Source organism: Hemicordylus capensis, chromosome 3 (assembly GCF_027244095.1).
Source record: "Hemicordylus capensis ecotype Gifberg chromosome 3, rHemCap1.1.pri, whole genome shotgun sequence".
NCBI classification, from domain to species: Eukaryota; Metazoa; Chordata; class Lepidosauria; order Squamata; family Cordylidae; genus Hemicordylus; species Hemicordylus capensis.
Window position 1 is genome coordinate 288,481,901 of NC_069659.1, and position 20,355 is coordinate 288,502,255.

Here is a 20,355-nt window from a genome sequence, read left to right on the forward strand (position 1 = left end):
CAGCGGAGTGTCGTCTTCTGCTGAAGGCTTCATTTATGCCAGGACTCCAGGTGGTCTGAATCTGGGAAGCAATGCGGATCAAAGAAGCACTTCTCTGAGCATGTGCTGAATGTCTTTTGGAGGAATAGCAGCCTCTCTCCACACTCCCAGGATTAAGGTGCAAGGCTTCTAGAGCCCATGGCACAACATCACAGTAGACATTGGCCCTGGAATGTCCTTTTTTTTAAAATGAAGCACTGGCAATGGAACTGAAATACTATACTCCTGGTCAGTGTTCTCTCTGATTTTTTGCATCTGTGTGCAGAATGAGTTTTGTTCTGGGTGGCAGTATCAAGGCAGGGTGTGCGCACGTATATTCAGAGTGCGGCCTTCCTGAGCGGGATCTAAAATTAACGGAGCGGACATTTAGAAACTTGAATGTGCACACACGCACGTGCACGTGCCTTAGAAGGAACACAGCTCCTGGGCTACTCATATTGTCCCCCCAAAGGAGCTGCTAGAGTGAGGACTGGAGGAGAGGGGGTTGGTGGCTGCAGGTGTCCTGGGGCAAGGCGGTGCCTTCTCTCCCTGTGCCGCTCCCAGGTGCAGAACTCTCCAAGAGAAATTGAAATGAGTGTTTATTAGACTTGCACAGCCCCTCAGGGGCACTGGTGTCCAGGGGTGGGGGGAGAGGGAGCAGCCCCCACTCCCAGATTGAGCCAGTTCCTATTGAATTCAACTATTCCCAGGGAGTAGGGTATTGGATTGCTGGCTTCCCCCCCCCCACCTCTGGGAAAAGTCCTGTGAACCAGGGATTCTCAATGTTGGGTCCCCAGCTGTTATTGGACTTCAGCTCCCATAATCCTCAGCCCCAGTGGCCTTTGGCTGGGGATGGTGGGAACTGAAGTTCAATAACATCTGGGGCCCCAACGTTGAGATTCCCTGCTGTGAACGACCATGTTCAGGGGTGACCCAAAATATTGCAGTGTCTGAGGTGAAGCACCACATGCCGCCTTGCTCCAAAACCCGGGTAGGGGGCAGCTCCCTTTCAAAACTAACCGTTGCAAGCTACAAAAGTGGTGCTCAGGATAGGGAGTAGGAAAGGTCGCCAGCAGCCTCCTCTTCTCTCCTTGTGCTTCTTGCAAGTTTTTCAAAGCGTATGAGAAGAGGTTTTTCTTGAAAAATTTGCAAGGGTCAGATCAGTCCTAAAGAGCTGTTCTGGTGGCAGCGCATGCTGGCACCCCAGTAACCTGCTGCCCAAGGCAACCGCCTCACCTTACCTCATAAAAGGACTTCTCCTGCAGCCCTTGGTGCTGCTCACCATAGCTCTACAGAGCCCCCATAGTATACATTATTTGGCTCATTTCTCAAGATCGTCTATGGACACCATCTTGGGAAATGCTTATGGAGGCCACCTCCAGCCTCAGAGGCAAGATGCCTCTAAGTACCAGTTGCAGGGCAGCAACAGCAGGAGACAGTGCATGCCCTCAGCTCTTGCCTATGGGCTTCCCAGAGGCATCTTGTAGGCCACTGTGTGAAACAGGAAGGATGCTGGACTGGATAGGCCTTGGGGGCCTGATCTTGCATGGCTGTTCTTATGTTCTCATGACTACAAGGCCGTGAGCTTATCTCACCCTGAAATGTATCAATCACAGGCAAGAGAACACAGCTAGACTGTTCAGCTTCCCATGCTCTGAGCCAGCGACACTTCATCATTGTCTTCCACACACACTACATGTGATCGCCCTAGGAAGGAGCTGAGTCCATTATCCTCAAGCACAATACTCTGCAGGAAGTCTCAAGAAGAGCAGGATGGAGCCAGCCAGGAACCAAGGGAAAAAGCAGGAACACCTTTCGCTTCCCAGTTCAATGAAGAAAAAAAATGAAATCCATCTATTATGGGAAGGAATGAGGCCCATCTCAGTGTTCCACCACATATATGTATGTATTTATTTAAGATATTTATATCCCATCTCTCCAGTACAATACTGCTCGGGGCAACTCACAGCAATAAAACAATAAATGTAATATAAGATTTAATGCAATAAAACAAAACAGAATGTAGAATAAAAACAATTAAAACAATTCTGAATTACTTCTAGGATATTTAGATATCCAAAGGCCACACTTCCATGCCATACAAAATGTTGGTAATGACCAATATTTTAATTTAATGGTAGGAGCTACCAATTTCTCCCTTTAGCAAGTTTTACAACTCACTTGTGCAGATCTAGAAATGATCAGCTTTGTAATTGTTTTGTAACTGCATAATACCTTTCCCACCAAAATAATCCATAGGACATGATACTAAGTGGTTTTAAATTGTCCAGATTTTCAGTTGGAACCCATTGCCATTGTAAACTGTTTGGGTCTCTTACCAAACACAATTGTTATCGTTTTATTATAGTTCACAATTAGGTATTCTCTTTGGCTTATAGCTCCAAACCTTTTCAGCATATGTTCCAGGCTTACTTTTCATTTACTTGTCCAAAAGCAATAGGGGTCATATATCAGCATAGAATATGCAGATTTTATGATCTACAAGAATTGTCAGGAAGAACACAAGTTTCCTTCATAGGAACATAGGAAACTGCCATATACTGAGTCAGACCATTGGTCTATCTAGCTCAGTATTGACTGGCAGCGGCTTCTCCAAGGTTGCAGGCAGGAATCTCTCTCTCAGCCCTATCTTGGAGAAGCCAGGGAGGGACCTTGAAACCTTCTGCTCTTCCCAGAGCAGCTTCATCCCCTGAAGGGAATATCTTGCAGTGCTTACATATCAAGTCTCCCATTCATATGCAACCAGGGTAGACCCTGCTTAGCTGCGGGGGGGGGGGGGGGAGGGGGAGAGTCATGCTTGCTACCACAAGACCAGCTCTTCTCTCCCTTGTTTAGCTTCCTTAAGGACCAAGCTAAACAAGATGCAGGTGATGTTATATCAATGCATCTCTTTTGTTAAAAGCAGCCCCAACTGGGGTCAGAGTCACTGCACAAGGAGAGAGTGTTAGACACCTCCTCCCCCAAACACTACAGCCCCAATTCAAATTGGAATCCAAGGCATTCATACTCTGCTTGGGTATCTTACCAAATAGAGTTGTATTGGTTTTCTTACAGTTCACAATTAGGTCTTTAAACTTTTTCAGCATTTAGCTTGACTCTAATTATTTTATCCATAGACCCATGGAATAGAAAGGGTGTCAAAAGACGTTCCTTCCCAACATCTGGATATTTAATAAATGCAGCTTCCAATCCTCTGAAATCTCAAATCCGACTTAAGATGCTCCAAGTTAAGACAAATGGCACTTTAGACCTTTGTAAATTGCCAACTTGTTCAACTTTACAACTGTGTTTCAACTTCACAACACTCACGCAGGGAAGGCACTGCTAGATGGCAGCTGGTGCATGGGCTAGAGAGGAGGCAACAAATGGTGGCTCAGGTACACATTGTCATTGAGACTGGCAATCCTGGTGGTGGCAGCTGCTGCTGAGTCTAAGCCTGGATTGGCTGACTTGCCTGTCCAAGATGTCATCCCCCCCAACTGCTTCTCCTCCTCCTCACACTGTTACTGCGCTGTGATGGTGAAAGGGAGAGAGCCCATCCTATTCCCAGCCCGCATGCTGCTTCCTGCCCACCCCTTCCTTCTCCATATAGCTGTTGCCCCTACACAGCACAGGAATCAAGGTAAATGAAGCTCTGGCCTACATGCAGCAGGGTGACCTGTCACCCCAGGTTCTGAGTCTGAGGGGAGCCAAGAAGAACACTCCAAGCATGTGGCTGAGAGATGTGAGGAGGCAGAGTGCAAATTATTTCTCTTGTAAGCATATAATCCACCCACCCTCCTTTGGACAATAATGGACAAACTCCACTGGAATTAATCAAAACGTATTTAATATTTTCATACAAATACAGAGGTGTCCATGTGTGCGAAGTGAATCGTTTGCTACATCTGAATCGGAAGGCCAAGACAAGGATGTCAGCTGTTCTTAGTTACCAATGTGCAACAGTGTGCCAGGAGCACACACCCTGGGTCTCTCCCTCCAGGCCTGCAAACTGTCAGGGGCAAGTACTCATTGTATACTTCACAACAAATAGTGGGGGACCACTGTCAGAAATCAGAATCCTGAACTAGTGCCCTACCACTTTCCCCACCACTTGTCTGTGATAAGCATTACTGCAAATCAGCCTGTTGATGGGCTGGTTCACATGAACATGGCCCAAACATGCGAAGAGGGGTGGGAACACGCCAACAGTGCACCCAGCCTGATATCACACTGAAGGATGTCCCAACATGCCGTCAGGACATTGTCCAATAAACTAGGGTCCTTTCGGATGAACAGCGCCCACATGTGATGGAAGGACGTCCCGAAAGCGGGTTGGGACATCCTTCAGTGACATCAGGGCAAGGGTACTCTTAGCATGTTCCTGCCCCTCTTTGTGTGTTTGGGCCGTGTTAATGTGAATTGACCCACTGAAGGGTTTACAGTCAACACTAGGCCCAGTAATAGGGTAGGGTATCCTGTGTTGTCTGTGATACAAGCAGAATAGTTAGGTTGTCAGAGGGTGGAACCAGGGACATGTAAAACAGGATCAACATGAAGCATTTTAGGGTTAAGCCGTAGGGATGTAATGTTGGGTGGTTGCTAAGAGCAGCAGGGAGGCACCAGATTTCTCTGACATGATCCTGAGCCTTGGCATAGGAATATGGAGATCCTTGTGACTTAACTGTAACTTAAGTTAGTGCCAAGGGAGTCTCTGATTAGCCAAGGGGAAAGACTAAGCTCACCCATGTTACATATCAGCTCAGTAAACAGGGGCTGTTTGGTGGCCCCCAAAGCACTTGTTTCTTAATCAATACAGAATGCATGCTCAGTCTAACCTGAGCAGCCACTTTAGAAATCTTCTGAATGACTGACTGATTGCTTACTCACAATGTCAGGCTGTTGATTTTTAAATTCAAGGCAGGGTATTTAAACAAGGAAGCCTGGAAGTACAATTGGAAAGCTTTATTCAGGCAAAGCTGCAAAGCAAACAGCCCCTCCAGCCACTCCCTGACAAGTGTTAATTAGCTCTTGCAGGACAACTGATTTCTTCTGAAAGACCCCCTAGTAATGTTAATAATAATTGCCCTTGTTCAGAGATGAATCATCTCTCAGGATTTCAAAAAATAATGTGAATCTCCTTACATGGAAAGCTGTTATGCATAGAAAAAAGTCAGTGAAAACTATGCATCAGTCTTCACACAGGATAGTTGCATGCACATTTATTTCCATGCAACAGCACATGTGCATATGCTGGAAAACCTTGGTCAGAATAATGCAATGTGCAAATGTCACATACGATGATCTACACATGGTTTTCATGCTTTTTCCAACATGGAAGTACTTCCCATTTTGGAAACTTGTAACATTGGAAGCAACTGCAACCCTCCATCCATTCCAAAATGTAAAAATAAAAAGGACAAGTTAGGCAATGCTTAACCTGCCTTCCGAATTTAAATAGGACTACTTGGAGTATTTTTCCTCCTGTCAGCTGCTATCTTTACCAGAATGTAACACTAGAATATTATTGTGTGTGGGTTTTCTTATGTGCCTGACCTGTTATTTTTTATTGTTGCTTTGCCCTGGATTATTAAAACAAAACAAAACAAAACCAAAAAACCTTTTGCCAGCCAGTGAACTGTAATGCCACTGGTGGTTCCATGCTACTTTGACCGAATATTCCTGAGGAAGGGAATGGTGTGATTGAACACCCCCACCTTGTGTTAAATAATAAGGGCACATTCACTTTCCCCCAGCTCCAAGTCTCTTGCTTTGTATGCACCTACCTGTCTGGTTATAAATATGTGCTAGAGTGAAAGCAACTACCTTGCATTAAGCACCAGCATGAAAACTGATCAGGATCATCCTTCTTAAGTGCTAAAAATCACTTCAGGGCCAGGCTTGAGTGGCAGACATGTGCTAATTCAGTTAGGTTGGCCCCTGGATCGAGGATACTGTCTTACAATATCTTCAGTCTGCAGTGCTCCTACCATTCTACAAATAATCTGATCTCCCTCCTTTGATTTCTTCAGAAGCACAAGGATCACACTTAACCCAGAACTCCCTTGCATTCCCCCAGCTAAAGGTCTGGAGGATTCCACGGAAGACTGGAAAAGCAGTCTGAGATCAGGACATGCACCTTCTAAACTTTATAGTGGGGGCTAAAACCCCATGATTCTGCATATGAGGCCGAGCAGGGATCCAACCCCTGAAGCTGTTCCAGCTTTGCCTGTATACTCCACCGGGGAAAAACCCATCCCTAGAGCACGGCACTTTGATCAAAATTGAAAAAAATTCATAGCAATAGGAAGATGAAAGTCTCTCTCTTCAACTCCCTTTCCCAACAGACTGGGAAGTGGGTAGAAATATTGTTATTGTGCAGCAAATGACAGAGTGGTTTTTCACATGAGTGGTACAGAATGGTGAGTGACTTGTTTTCTGAGGATCCTCTCAAGTAGAGCTTTGGGTCAATGTTGTCACTGGAGGACAAAGCTTACTGGTAGATTTGCTGATCAGCAGGCTAGACAACAGGTTGGCACAGCGGTCAGAAGAATGCTAGAAAGGCCTTGTCTATATGAATCTCTCATTTTCGATCACATCAAAGTGCAAATTAGTCAGGCAGTTTGTGTGCCATTTAGATACAGAGGAGAGTCTCTGGATCTTCCCTTGCAGCTGGAGAGCCTAGAGTGCAAAAGGCCATCCCCTCTGCTTTTGAGTTCCTCCATTGCAAGCATTAAAAGATGTTGCAAATAGGTTATTTATGCCCGCCCCCTCCATAGTTGGTCTTCTTATGAATTTGATCATGGTGCCAGTGTTAATACAAGCTGATGAAGAGGGTGCAACATCAGACCTCAACATAGGAACAAAGGAACCTGCCATATACTGAGTCAGACCATTGGTCTATCTAGCTCAGTATTGTCTTCACAGACTGGCAGTGGCGTCTCCAAGGTTGCAGGCAGGAATCTCTCTCAGCCCTATCTTGGAGAAGCCAGGGAGGGAACTTGAAACCTTCTGCTCTTCCCAGAGCGGCTTCATCCCCTGAGGGGAATATCTTGCAGTGCTCACACATCAAGTATCCCATTCATATGCAACCAAGGCAGACCCTGCTCAGCTATGGGGACAGGTCATGCTTGCTACCACAAGACCAGCTCTCCTCTCTCAGTCCAAGATCTACATAACCCATAGGAAACTGCTAATTGTGGGTCACTTTGACTAATCCAAACAATTCACAGATAGTCCATCAGTACAAGGCCCATTGCCCTGGTAGCAGCTATGATACCTTGGGAGGAGTTCAGTTGTACTTGTTCCAGACAAGATGCAGAAGCTGACATTCTCTCCCAGGTCAGGGTTTTGTGGCCAACACATTTTGCTCTGCAGCCTTCTCATGAGTGGGTACATTCAGCTGCCTCTCTCTTCTCCTAGTTGCTGATTAGATACGGGACAGCCTATTGTCAAAAGTCCTCACCTCCAAAGTCTTACACGGAGGATTTCTCCATAAACTTATGTTAAGCACTGATTTAATTGCTGTGCATGGAGAAGACCCAGTTGGCAGCGTTACAGCATGACTGTTGAACTTTCCAGTGGGTGCAGATGGGAATGTGCAACCAAGAGCAGCGGATTCTGCAGGCTGAGTCTGGCCCTGCATTGTTCAGTCAGTTATTTCTGACTGGGTGCCCCCTGTGTTGAATTTGTGGTATCAAGGCAATACACAAAGGGGCAGACCTGAGAGAAGCAGGTGTTCAATACCACATCCTAGGCCCGCACCACCAGCCCCCCACTCAGGATCAGGATGGGTGGTGAGTCTCCAAAGCAGGGGAGATGACAGAAAGGCAGCATCTTGCTATCTTGGAGTCCATCAGTGCCAGAGCAAGTGGCCCAGAAGACCTTCACACAAGTCAGTTATTTCAGTAGAACACAACAGGAGAGTACACAGCTCTGGCCTTCACTGCCGTTTTTGCTCTGGGCTAGGTCAGTCCAGCCTAAATTATTCCCTTTTGAAGACACTTTGGTTTACGATAGATCGCCAAGACTATGAGAAGCACAGACACCACCAGAATGGAGCAGACGGCCATGAGGCTGATATAGCTAGCATGAGACATTGGAAACGTATAGGGATGCTCTGCGGGGATCATGTTGGTGAGGTTCAACATATAGCCTAGAGTCCATCCAGCATCACTTTTACCAATCTGAAACAAATGGAGAAGGAAGGGAGAAGAGTCACTGACAACAGGAGGGATGTGAAGCATGGAGAATCAGTCTCTCTTTAAAAGGATTCTCTGAAGTAAAATGTTATCCTTTACTCCACAAAGTAAAACACATCTTATTGGCTGACTTATTATGCAGTCAGGGTTCTAGCCACTGCTCCTTTGCAACAGACGTCTACATAATTTAGTAACTACATCATCTGTTTTTTGTATATTATTATTTTATTCTAAGGTATATTTACAAAAGAAAATTTAGCACTTTTAAGTACCCTTTACCCCACCCCAAACCACCCCTAGATGCTTTAAAATAAGGCTTTAAAGCCATTCATACAAGCATCTAGGGGTGGTTTGGGGTGGGGTAAAGGGTTTCACCCTGATCCTCACAAACTAGCAAAGGCGCCATTTGGCTCTGCTAACCCAGTACACACACAAGTTACACAGCTGGGATCTCTGTTTTAGAATCCAGGAGCTGAATCCTCTGAGGATTGAAGGAGATATCCCAGAATGCATTGCACTCCCAGTAGAGGGGCACCCTGCTAACTTGGCAAAGAGGCACTTTTTAATGTGGTGATTCTCTTTATTTAGCAGGGGGAGAGTAACTGGCCCTATCCACTCCCAGCACAGTAACTCCAGTGACTGTTGCTGGTGATTATCTAATGCTTTTTTTTTAGATTGTAAGCCCTTTGGGGACAGGGTTCCATCTTATTTGTTTGTTATTTCTCTGTGTAAACCACTCTGAGCCATTTTTGGAAGGGCGGTATAGAAACTGAATGAATGAACGATTATCAGGTCTCCTCTGTTTGGCCTCTCTTGCTGCAGCACTCTCTGACAAACATGGCCGTCAGCAGCTGAGGACTGTTTAAAATGGTGGTGATTTCACCACACAATCAAAGACCGGGAAGGACAGCTGCAATTTTGGTCCCACCTCAGGTTTGAATGGGCTGGTAGGCAGGAATCCCATGGGTTCTCATGAGCAGCAATAAGCTGGTTTATTGCATTCTATCAAAGGGAATGTAAAAGAGTTATTATTTCAGAGTTTAAGAATAATTGGTGACAGCAGGATCATAAAGAAAATGAATTGATTTTATCAGGAACTTCCACAAACAGGAGGGGAGGCTAGACCCTAAAGAGAAACACCATTAGGTGTTTCTGAGGAAAGGGACAACATCAGATATTCATCTCCTCCACCACTGATAAGGATGGAATTACTTCTCAGGCCTCCCACCAGTACTCCCCAGCTCCTGTCTCCACAAATCAAGATACCTTCTTCAGGAACTGGATGTGAGACCATTTCTCCTTGGTGAAAGTGTATCTTTGGCCAAGCAGTAAGGTAATGTAGGTACCTGAGAAGCAGTAATCACTCAAGTACTTCTCCTTTACCTTAGGAAAGTCTGCCTTCACCTGGTCAGAGAGAAAGGAACCACATTTATTTCCTTGCCCCTCTCTAGTTGCACCTTCCTACCCCTGAAAATGAAGCATTCCAACTTCTAAATTAATATTAATCCCTGAAACCACCACAATTCATCTTTGTGTCCCATATGCCAAGGGTCCATATAGTCAAACGCAGCTCCTAAAACATGCAAATCTGGAGTGCAAGCAGCCTGGCTGGGAGACTTTCCTTCCACAGCTAGTTTGATTTTGGATTCGGAGCACCAGGCCGCACTGTCCCCCTAGATCACATTGCACTGGTAGCCAGCTGGATGCCTTAAAGGCAGGGCTCCTGCACCTTGTGAAAAATGTCATACCTGATTCCAGGATTTGGAGCAAAAGGTCTTCAGTCTCTCTGTCACCTGTTCCAGCGGTTGGCTTGTCACATTGAGGAACTCCATTACATAGTAGAAAGCAGAAAATGCCTAGAGAGTAAGGTAAGTGAACCGATTTGGAAAAGTACAAATTAAAGGGAAACCCAGGTCTCTCTCTGCCCCAGTCCTCACTAGTTTGGGGAAAGAGAGAGTTTTTTTAGACACTTGGCTAAATATTACAATAAAATCCCACCACATCTAGTCTGGACTCTGGAGCAAAAGCAAAACCTTAGAACTATTTGTCCTCCCTATATACTACTATTACTACTTATATAGGGCTTTCAACAAAAGTCTCCAAAGTGGTTCACACAGAAAAATAATAATTAATTAAGATGGCTCCCTGTCCCCAAAGGGCTCACAGTCTATAAAGAAACATAAGGAGGGAGGCCGTGCTGGGGTCGGATAGGGCCAGTTGCTCTCCCCCCAACTAGAAGAGAATCACCACTTTAAGAGGTCCCTCTTTGCTCAGTTAGCAGGGGTTAATCAGAGCAGAGCCTGCTACTTCACTGGTCCAATGTTTCCTGTGAGCTCCCATAAAACACGAGTACCTGCAAGGGGTGTGTGCCATAGCAACTCCCAGTGCTTCGTGCCCATCAGGTCTATCCTGCTGCTCAGGTAGTGGCTCTGTGCAGGTAGAATTTTAACTGCTTTGACTGGGCACTACTGAAATAATTCGTTACAGGCAAATCATAAGGCATGTTTAATGATCCGTATGAGAAATGCAGCCCTGTTGGACTTTGCCACCTAGTGGCTGACAAAGAACGGTCACAAAATGATGCAGGTTCGAGCCAGGAGAAGCTGCCTGCCTTATCATACTGAAAGCACCGTCACATCTCACAATCATCACAATAATGGATATACTAACCAAGGGAAGAATCACAGTTTCCAAGCAAGAAAATAGTGCTAGGAAAGTGTGATGTGCTTGCATAGCAAAGATATAGAGAGATGTTTTGTCTTTGATCTGCATATGTACTTGATTGATTAAGTGCCAGTGTGTGGCGACTCTTAACTTGCACTTAATTAGCCAAAGTTCCTTTATCTTGGCTATAAGGTTTCCATTCTGCCTCCTTCATTAGCTTTAGAAAGAGGTTGTGAAATGTCAAACTTACTGCATTATCTGTTCATCTGTGGTTCTGCATAGAATCTACATTCATTGTCTTCTGTGGTTAGGTCAGAGAGCCCCTGCAGGCATTTCCTAATGTGCACTAATCAATTATCTTTCCTCCTCTCAGTATGCTCAGCTCTGAGTACTTTGATTTGAAATATGATAAAAATGCTTCTTCCCTAGTTGTACATTACATTGGTTTTTGATGTCATTGGAGCCTCAACCCTGGATTGTTCCTCGCCATAAAAGGGAGGGCTATTTTGAATTTTCCTTCTTGTGTAGCCTATGTATCTGGTGGAATCCAGCATGCCCATGCCAGGACAGAAAAGCAAGTTTTTCTTTCTAGGAATAACGTTACAATGCCTCTCTGAACACTGGACTAATAACTTTCTTTGGACTATTGTAATGTATATATCTGCTGATGTTCTCTAATTTTTAACATCCCAGATCAAACAACATAGGAACTTGGGACGCTGCCTTGTACCAAATCAGACCACTGGTCATTCTAGCTCAGCATAGTTTACACAGACTGGCAGTGGCTCCCCAGGTTTCAGGCAGGAGCCTTTCCCAGCCCTACCTGGAGATGCCAGGGACTGAATCTGGGACCTTGTGCATGCCAAACAGATGCTCTTCCATTGAGCCTCAGCCCCATGTTGGCTGGTATACTACTTTTGTGTTGATTTTTCTCTATGACTGATTTTCTGCCCCCAACCCCAAATATTTCTAAATAAATATCCCCCACTTTGAGAACATTCTTGCCAACTTTGTCAAATGCTTTAGCTTAAGTCCCCATATGCCTCTATCACATGCCACCCGCACTGCCTAGCCAGTACATGCCAAAAAAAGCCTAGTGAAGCTGATATTATCCATACGAAACATTTTGAACACGCTGATGTAGTTTAGACATACTACTACTTATTATTGTTGTTAGTCCCGAGTACCCATATATGTTGTCCTGGAATTCTCACCCATCTGGATGTAAGTGTGTGGCAAGGTGCTAAATGGGAAAGTCGAATCTGGGCTGTGTTCTGTCAGTTCTTCCACTAAACTCAAATACAGGAGACTCTCGATGGTCACGGGTTCTGCATTTGTGGTTCCAGCTATTCATGGTTCAGTTATACATATCGAGTTTCCGTTACTGTGGGGGTGAATTTTGGCCATTCATGGTTCCTGTTTCCATGTGTTTCACATTTCCAGTGGAATTTCTGGCTTGGAGGCACTTCTGGAGGCAGTGTGGATCCGTGCTTGGACATGCTAAGGGAGGAGAGCTGGTCTTGTGGTAGCAAGCATGACTTGTCCCCTTTGCTAAGCAGGGTCCACCCTGGTTTGCATTTCAATGGGAGACTACATGTGTGAGCACTGTAAGATATTCCCCTCAGGGGATGGGCCAGCATCAGAAGTTCCCTCCCTGGCATCTCCAAGATAAGGCTGAGAGACTCCTGCCTGCAACCTTGGAGAAGCCTCTGCCAGTCTGTGTAGACAATACTGAGCTAGATGGACCAATGGTCTGACTCGGTATATGCCAGCTTCCTATGTTCCTATGTTTTTATGGCATTTGGAGGGTTTGTTGTTGTTGTTGTTGTTGTTGTTTTTCTGAGGCCATTACTGGAGGAGCAGAGACCTGGAGTGGCCAAGGTACAGTGCTGTACTCATTTCTGTTTTCTCTCTCCATTTGGGGGGAATAATTTTTAGTACTCTTTAATATACTGAAGAACCTAAGCCCATCATTCCCATAGGCACAAGGTTTCAATTATCATTGGTTCTGGCATCCACGGTGGTATCAAGGTAGGTATCCCCAGTGATAATCAAGGGTCTCCTGTAATATTTATGACAGTGGGATAGTGATTAAAAATCCAATTTTGTTAACATGTATCCCCCATCTCAGTATTGCCCTGGGTGAGGTTGGGGAGATGCTCTATGATGTTTCCTCAGAATGGACAAGTTACAGGAGTAATCCACAATCCCATGAGAGTCTGTCCCTCATTGTATGCATGGTGTAGAATGGCAACCCTGGTTAAAGACTCCCACTGAGGACATCAAGGCAGGCCATTTATACTTGTAACAATAGGCAAGTAGCATCAGAAACGTTTCTTCCTCCAGTGTCAAACTATCAGCGCTCTGCTGGACAGAGAGAGGCAGCTATATGGACTCACCCCAAATTCCCCGTTCACAGGAGGCAAGAAGATGCCATTGAAAGAGCAGCTGGAGTACGGACAGTTGCTAACATTGAAGATCCTGTCAATGCTTTTCAGGCACAGTTCATAGTTCCCAGCACCCACAATTTGGAGCTGTGTGTAGGATGGCGGCTGCATTCTAGGAGCTGTGCAGGGGTTTGTGAGCAGCTCAGAAATATCAAGTATCTTCTCATACCCGCTATGAAAACACGGATCCTCGAGTCTGCCATCTGATGTGACCTGCAGCAAAAAGGGGGATGGGGGAAAGGCCACTCAACAACCAGGTGAACCATAAAACACAGCAGAACATAGATCTGGGCATGGATACAGGGTTGGATGCAGTTTCTGGATGGATACAGGGTTGGATGCAGGTTTCTTGGGGCAACTTTGAACTCACTGTAAAGCCTCACAGTAAACCCGCAGTAAAGCCTGCTGTCTAGGAAAGCTCCGGGAGGAAGATAATCAGGAGATTCATAGCAGCTCAAAGAAAATCTGGGTTTCTTCTTTGCTCTGGAAATTCACTTAACCTGGCATATTACCTACAACTGCCCACATTAAACAGTACTCTCTAGATCAGACCAACCATCCCAAGACAATGGAATGCAGTTTGTTGCTCTGTCTCTTACAGCTGTGACCAGAATGCTCTTCAAACTGATGAAAGCTGTACCACTACACTGGGTACCTCCAACATGAGAATCTCTTTAGGAGGCCTATTGTTCTGGGATCCAAGTTTTATAATGCTCGGAGTTTACAGTATCAGCATCATTAAATGAAACAAGCCTATCAGCAGTGGGACCAAATGGCTGTAATCATGAACTTCACCATCTGCCTTTTACACAGAGGCAGCCTGTTTCCACCAGAGGCAACTTACAATGTACCACCCCACCCACTCTTGCTGGCCTAGGCCATTCCTCTGGGTGAGCCCAGTGCTGACACTGCCCCATCCCCCCAAACTCACTGCCTCACCCCCTGCACCAGAAGCCCAGCACTGATTGCTGCCCTTCTTCCTGCTGCTGCTGCCCTTCTCAGCAGCCTGCTCCATCCTCCAGCAGGTGCCACTGCTTGCAGGCAGTGGGCATCCACCTTCATTGGCTGCTCTGTCTTTCACTGCCACTGCTAAGTAGACTCACTTTCTCTCTCCCTCCACCAAACATTTCTAGTTGCCTTCTCCCCAAATGGAGGAGACAAAAAGGCTCTACACATGATCTGTTGGGAGAGCCAAAATGGGGTCTGCAAAGAGAGTGGGTTTGACCTGCTCTCCCCGCAGATGATCAGGCAGCACTCCCTGGGCAGCCAAATCAGCTGCCCAGACAATTACCAGATCTGTCATGGAGCCGGTTGGGGCAGCGGGGTTCGGGGGCCTCTTGGCCCCAGGAAGTTCCATAAGGCACTGCACAAGTGCATGGGGCCTTGTGGGGAGCCTCCTGACGCTGGGAGGCTTGTTGTAGCCTCCCAGTCGGGAGGCTACTCATGAGTCACTGCAGCGCGGAGTGGTGCCGCAGCAACACACGATCTTTTAACTCGGTTTTTGGGCACAAAGCAGTGGGCTTCGTAAATGGGCTTGCCACCTCACCGCCGGGAGCTGAGCGGCTCCCATTGCTGCACAGGAGCAGCAGGAACCGGGCTGGGCTCCCGTACCCCAGTTCCTGCTGCTCATGAGAACAGCCTCAAAGTGGACAAATTTGGCAGAGGGGAGAGAGTGAGAGAGAGAGAGCTGGAGCAGCAATAGCACAACAGTGGCAGTGAGAGACAGACCAGCCAGGGAAGGTGGATGCCTGCTACCTGTTACAGAAAGTAACCATGCTGGTCGGAGCACAGAACATGCCACCAAAGAGGTCAGCAGGGGGAAGAAGGGCAGTGATAGATGCCGGGCTTCTGACTTAGAAGGCAGCAGGGTCATGAGTCAGGTAGCTGAGGGTAGGGGATGCAGCCAACAAGGAGGAAAAAGCTAAGGAAAGGAAGGCAGCAGTGGAGACGAGGTAGAGGTAGCAGCAGCAGTCAGGTGGGATGATACCCAGGGGGCAGGGAGCCCACACTTGCTGCCCCCATGATGCACTTGACGTCTAAGGCCATCACGTCATGGTGCCCCTGCTAATACAGGTTTGGCACCCCAGACTTACCTGGACATCTTTGGCCAGCTTGAGGCGCAGTGCCTGATCCTTCCCATAACACAAGAAACTGTGCGTATACACAGTGTAGTCCTTGCCATAGAGACGGAAGTTCACAGTATCTTTCTGTGACTCAGTTATCTCCTGGTTTGGTACAAAGGTGATCTGTGTGGAAGCTCCTCCAAGGTCCAGTGCCCCTTTGGTCCCAGCACTGGAGAAGATACGGGGCAGAAAGCGTGGCCAGACAGACTGCAAAAAAGAATATGGCAGGTGGGAGAAAACTGAAGGGTCAGGGCAAAGGGCAGAAGACCCAGCTCGCGGAAGCCACAGCAGAGGCACATGTGGGATTTTCTCTGACCTTTTCTCCCTCTGAAGCATTCTGTGACACCTCCAAAATTCAGTATGTGTGGTTCTCAGGGATGTACTTTCAGGTGGCACAGCAACAGCATGCTAACTATATTGTATTACAAGAGACATGCTTGTGGCACCTTAAAATCAAGCCCTTTTATCTGGGCTCCAGCCCACAAACGTTTGTTACAACACAAACTTTTGTGGACTACACCTTTGTTTGTTTTTAAGGTTCCACAAGACCTTTGGCAGTTTTTGCTGTAACACTCTGGAATCTGTCGGCAGGTATTCACTTTTCACGCTCAGCATCCCCTGGAAGTTTGGATAGAACTGGGCTCAAAAAAGGAGTAGGGGGACAATGCTGTTAGAAGTGGAAGGAGTACATGGCTAGGTGCAGCAGCTTCTTTCTGGCATGGTACATTACCTCTTTGAAATTGCCCAACAGGTAGTTAATGGTGATCCAGCCATAGGCCCCTTCTTCCTCACCACTGAGGACTCTGGCTCCCTGGTAATGGAAGGGATATAAGCGCAGTGACTTCTCTACTGAAGAGAGTACCTTTTCAGCAGCGCCCTTGTTCTCCAGGCTGCATGTAAAAAAAGAGGGAGGGGGCTGTCAAACAGAATCCGGAGCCACTCAAGGCCACATGGAATTGTGTTCCTTTCCTTACTTGCCTCTGTAGTTGTGTTGGGAACGGGCCAGGAAATGATGATGATGTGCATGTTTGTAACATCGGAAAGAGCAGGTGCTAGTTTGAGACACATGGATTATGAAGAAGATTCTAGCATGTTTGCAGGATGTGTGGGTCTCACTCATGTCTGGCCTGTATAACATTGCACATGGCTTTTCTGGCTGTTTCCTTCCAAACAGGGATTATTTTTTTAAATTAAAAACAAACAGGAAGTAGGGAAATGTAACATCAGAAGCAGTACTCATGCCACTTTACATAGAGCTTGCTAGGAATACCTGATATACTAGGAGATTTGGCAAAGGGTTCACTTCCAGGTACTTGAGAACCCAGAATTTTCCTGGTTATCTGATAGTTAAATGCTGGTTAACCAGAGTAGTTTGACCAGGATTGCCCTGAAATTCTGGGTTCTCATAATCAGCTCCATACAGCTCACTAATCCTGATTAACATTTTAATGGGAATTCTTGTGATTGTGTGAACCCAGCCTATATCATTGTGCCAGGTATCTATGCAGACAGTTGAGCACTGAAACACATTCACAAGCAACAAGAGGTTTAATGGAGCTGGTGTAAGATAGTGACAGGAAATCTGGAATTGCTTGGTTTAAATCTTGCCCCTTGCCATGAACTCATTCTGTGGCCTTAGACTAGCCACTCCCCTTCAGCCTTAGGTTCTCAACTGCAACATGGGGATAATAATCACTACCTTACTGGGTTGTTGTAACGCAGGGGTGCACAACTTTGGCCCTCTAGCTGTTGTTGGACTACATCTCCCATCATCTCATCTCTTTATTTAGCAGGGGGAGAGTAACTGGCCCTATCCACCCCCAGCACAGTACTTCCAGTGACTGTTGCTGGTGTCTATCTTATGTTTCTTTTTAGAATGTGAGCCCTTTGGGGACAAGGATCCATCTTATTTGTTTGTTATTTCTCTGTGTAAACCGCCCTGAGCCATTTTTGGAAGGGTGGTATAGAAATCAAATCAAATCAAATCAAATCAAATCAAATCAAATAAATAAATAAATAAATAAATAAATAAAATTAATAATAATCCCTGATTATTGACCACTGTGGCTGGGGATTATGGGAGTTGCAGTCCAACAACAATGGGAGGGCCAAAGTTATGCACCTCTCTTGTGAAGTGCTTTGCTCAAACAAGTGCTATATAAAAGCTAAGTATTATCAAGTATTAAATGCAGCAACAGCATGCTTCTGAAATGCAACCATTGTACAGGGCTAGCAAGTAATACCAGGATGGGACGAGGAGCAGCCCCACTAGACACAAACGCAAAATCCCAAAGAAACCCTTGAAAACTGCCCACTGTGATCTCATCCTGAGATCTCAAAAAAATTATAAAGTGCAAACTGTATCCTTCTTTGGTACCTCAGCAGCCGCATGCCAGCTGTTGCTCCCAGGTAAACAGGTGTATCTTGATGCTTTTCTGGTGGCACCCTTGCCTTTGCCCTATCCATGCACTGATGTAGGGAAACACCAGCTTTTTCCACATCACGAGCATAAGCTGAGATCCCTGGCCCTGGGAGGAAACCAGTAGGACTTTGTCAACCAGCCTTGGTCCAGTGCTGTGCATATTCCACATTAAAATATTTCAAAACTCTCTTCCAGGGTAATCCAAATACCAAATACCTTTTCTTTACTCATAAAGAAAAGCTGAATTGTTTGATTTTTCTGAATTATTGCATACTAGTAGTTTTCAGCCCATTTAAATAACGGGCTCTAGTGGGTGTGTGTGTGTGTGCTAGTTTCCTCCTCCTCCCTTCTCCTCCCGAGACAGACCCTCAGCAGCAGCCGCAGGAGCAGCAGCCAGATAGGCGGCTGCAAATTGGTTTTGGGCTGGAGGGGCTTCTCTTCGTCCGGGCCTTGCGCCCGGCAGCGGCCGCTTCTCGTCGGCCATCCCGCCCGCCCGGCGGGGGCCGCTTCTGTTCTTCTTCTCATGCCAGCCTGCATGCTGGGCCCCAAAGTCTCCCCCCCCACCGCCCGGCAAGCAGGCCCAGTCCTCGGCGGCTACCGCCACCTCTTGCTGAGGGCGCGGCTGCCATCGGGGCCAGTCGCCCCGCTGCGGCCGCCACCGCCTCACCCGCACTGTCGCCAGTCGCCCCGCCGCGGCCACCGCCACCTTTGGCTGAGGCCGCGGCTCCGCCGCCGCCTCGGCTGCACTCTCCTCCTGGCTTTGGCGGCAGCCGCTTCTCCTCGGCCCGCCGCTTCTGCTCCTCCCGGCCCTCTTGCTGTGGCGGCGGTAGCCGCCATCGGGGCCAGTCGCCCCGCGGTCACCGCCGCCTCGCCAGCACTCTTCTCCCTGGTCCAACATGGCCGCCCGTCTCTGGGCGGCTGTCTCTTTTTCGCCCGATCTGAGCATGCGCTCTGCGCATGCCCAGAACGGGCGAAAAAGACACGGGCGCACGGGATCACGCTGTAGGCTTTTATTATATAGGATATACGTCAAGCAGTCTTGGAGTCAGAAGCTTGTTCTTAAAAAAAAAAAAGGAAATGGGACTTTTTCTTAAAAAAAGAAAGAAAGAAAGAAATAGGAAGTGCCATACTCTGCACTAGGGGCAAGGGTAGGATCCAGCAAAATATTGGACTTACCAACAGCCAGAGAACTCTCTCAAGCAGAGAGCTTTCTCCAGCTCCTTCCCCTTCTCCATGCCTGTTCAGCAGCTAATCAAGTTGCTGCAGCTTCTGATCCCTAGTGGGTAGCTCTGGCCATCGCCCACTCAAGAAAGTAAACACTAGGTTGAAAATATAGCCCTTGAAGCCAAAAGGCTTCAATTTTTTCACCACTTCCACTGCCTTTTGGGGGCGGGGCCAGGCTGGCGCCCCTAGCAATCAGATTGGCTGGAGCAGCTTGATGATCAGGCTGTTCCATCCAGTAACAGCACAACAGGAAGTTAAGGGAAGGAGGGGTTGGAGGAAGCTCTCTGCTCAGGAGTGTTCATGGGCTGTTGTTGGTTTGTTTTTTTTAGGGGGGTGGGTTGAGAGAAAAAGAGAGAAAAGGGGGGTTGGATGGCAAGCCTTGGCGAAAGAGAAAGTGGCTTGGTGAGAGTGAGAGAAGCAAGGGTTGGTGAGAGAGAAGAGCATCTTGGTGAGGGGGTGGGGCCTTTGTGTCAGATAGACAGGCTTGGAGAAGGAGAGAGGCCCACAATTGGTTCCACCTCTCACTATCTCTGGCTCTGCCTAGGGCCTCTCCCCCATCCCTCCATCTCAGGAGCCACCAGCTGCCACTGACCAGGGACTATGTTCAGCAATACGGAGGAAATATTAGCCACTTACAGTAAAACATAACCAGTGCCTATGAGGATAAACAGAATACACTGGGGCACTGGACCTCCGTGCCTGCTCCCTCTGGCACAGTGGTCTCTATGGTAGCTGCAGGGGCCATTTCTTCAGGAACGTGAGTTAGAAGGTCAGAGGAGCTCCCAGCCAGGGTAGGAAAGTCATGCACGCTCCTAATCGGCGGTCAAATGAATCCAAACAGCAAGGCAGGAGGATGGGGGAGTGATTGTGTGGGAGCCTCCCACTGGGAGGTGGGAGCTGGGTTTTTGTCCACCCTCGATAAAATGCTGGGGACATAATGTGGGTATGGTACATCCATCCTACCCAGCTCCCACTTCCCACATATTCACTTTCCCCCCACTCCTACCTTGTCGCTTGGGTTCATATGGCCACATGGTTCTCCAACTCCAACTGGGTGCTTCTCTGACCCTGTTTACAGTCATGTGAACAAACCCAGGATAAGTTGTCTGACATTGTAGGATGGCTCAACACTACCGCTAGTGAGTGTCTGATACAGAACGTTTATAAATTACTTCTATAGCCCACCTTTCTTCCATTAAGGCAGTTTACATGGGGTTCTCAATCAGTCTCCCATCCAAACACTGGCCAGACCCAGA

General features: G+C 47.1%; 1 protein-coding gene across 1 annotated transcript in view; it reads right to left on the reverse strand.

Annotated features, from left to right (window-relative positions):
- Positions 1-3,851: 3,851 nt before the first annotated feature.
- Positions 3,852-20,355, reverse strand: part of ENTPD1 (ectonucleoside triphosphate diphosphohydrolase 1) — a 64,284-nt gene continuing 47,780 nt past the window's right edge. The window contains exons 4-10 of the mRNA XM_053312908.1: positions 17,831-17,981; positions 16,184-16,343; positions 15,424-15,660; positions 13,283-13,543; positions 9,968-10,075; positions 9,486-9,623; positions 3,852-8,204 (exon numbers count right to left, since the gene is read on the reverse strand). Of these exons, the coding sequence (XP_053168883.1) occupies positions 7,998-8,204; positions 9,486-9,623; positions 9,968-10,075; positions 13,283-13,543; positions 15,424-15,660; positions 16,184-16,343; positions 17,831-17,981 (1,262 nt within the window). The 3' untranslated portion in view covers positions 3,852-7,997. The remainder of the gene's footprint in view (positions 8,205-9,485; positions 9,624-9,967; positions 10,076-13,282; positions 13,544-15,423; positions 15,661-16,183; positions 16,344-17,830; positions 17,982-20,355) is intronic.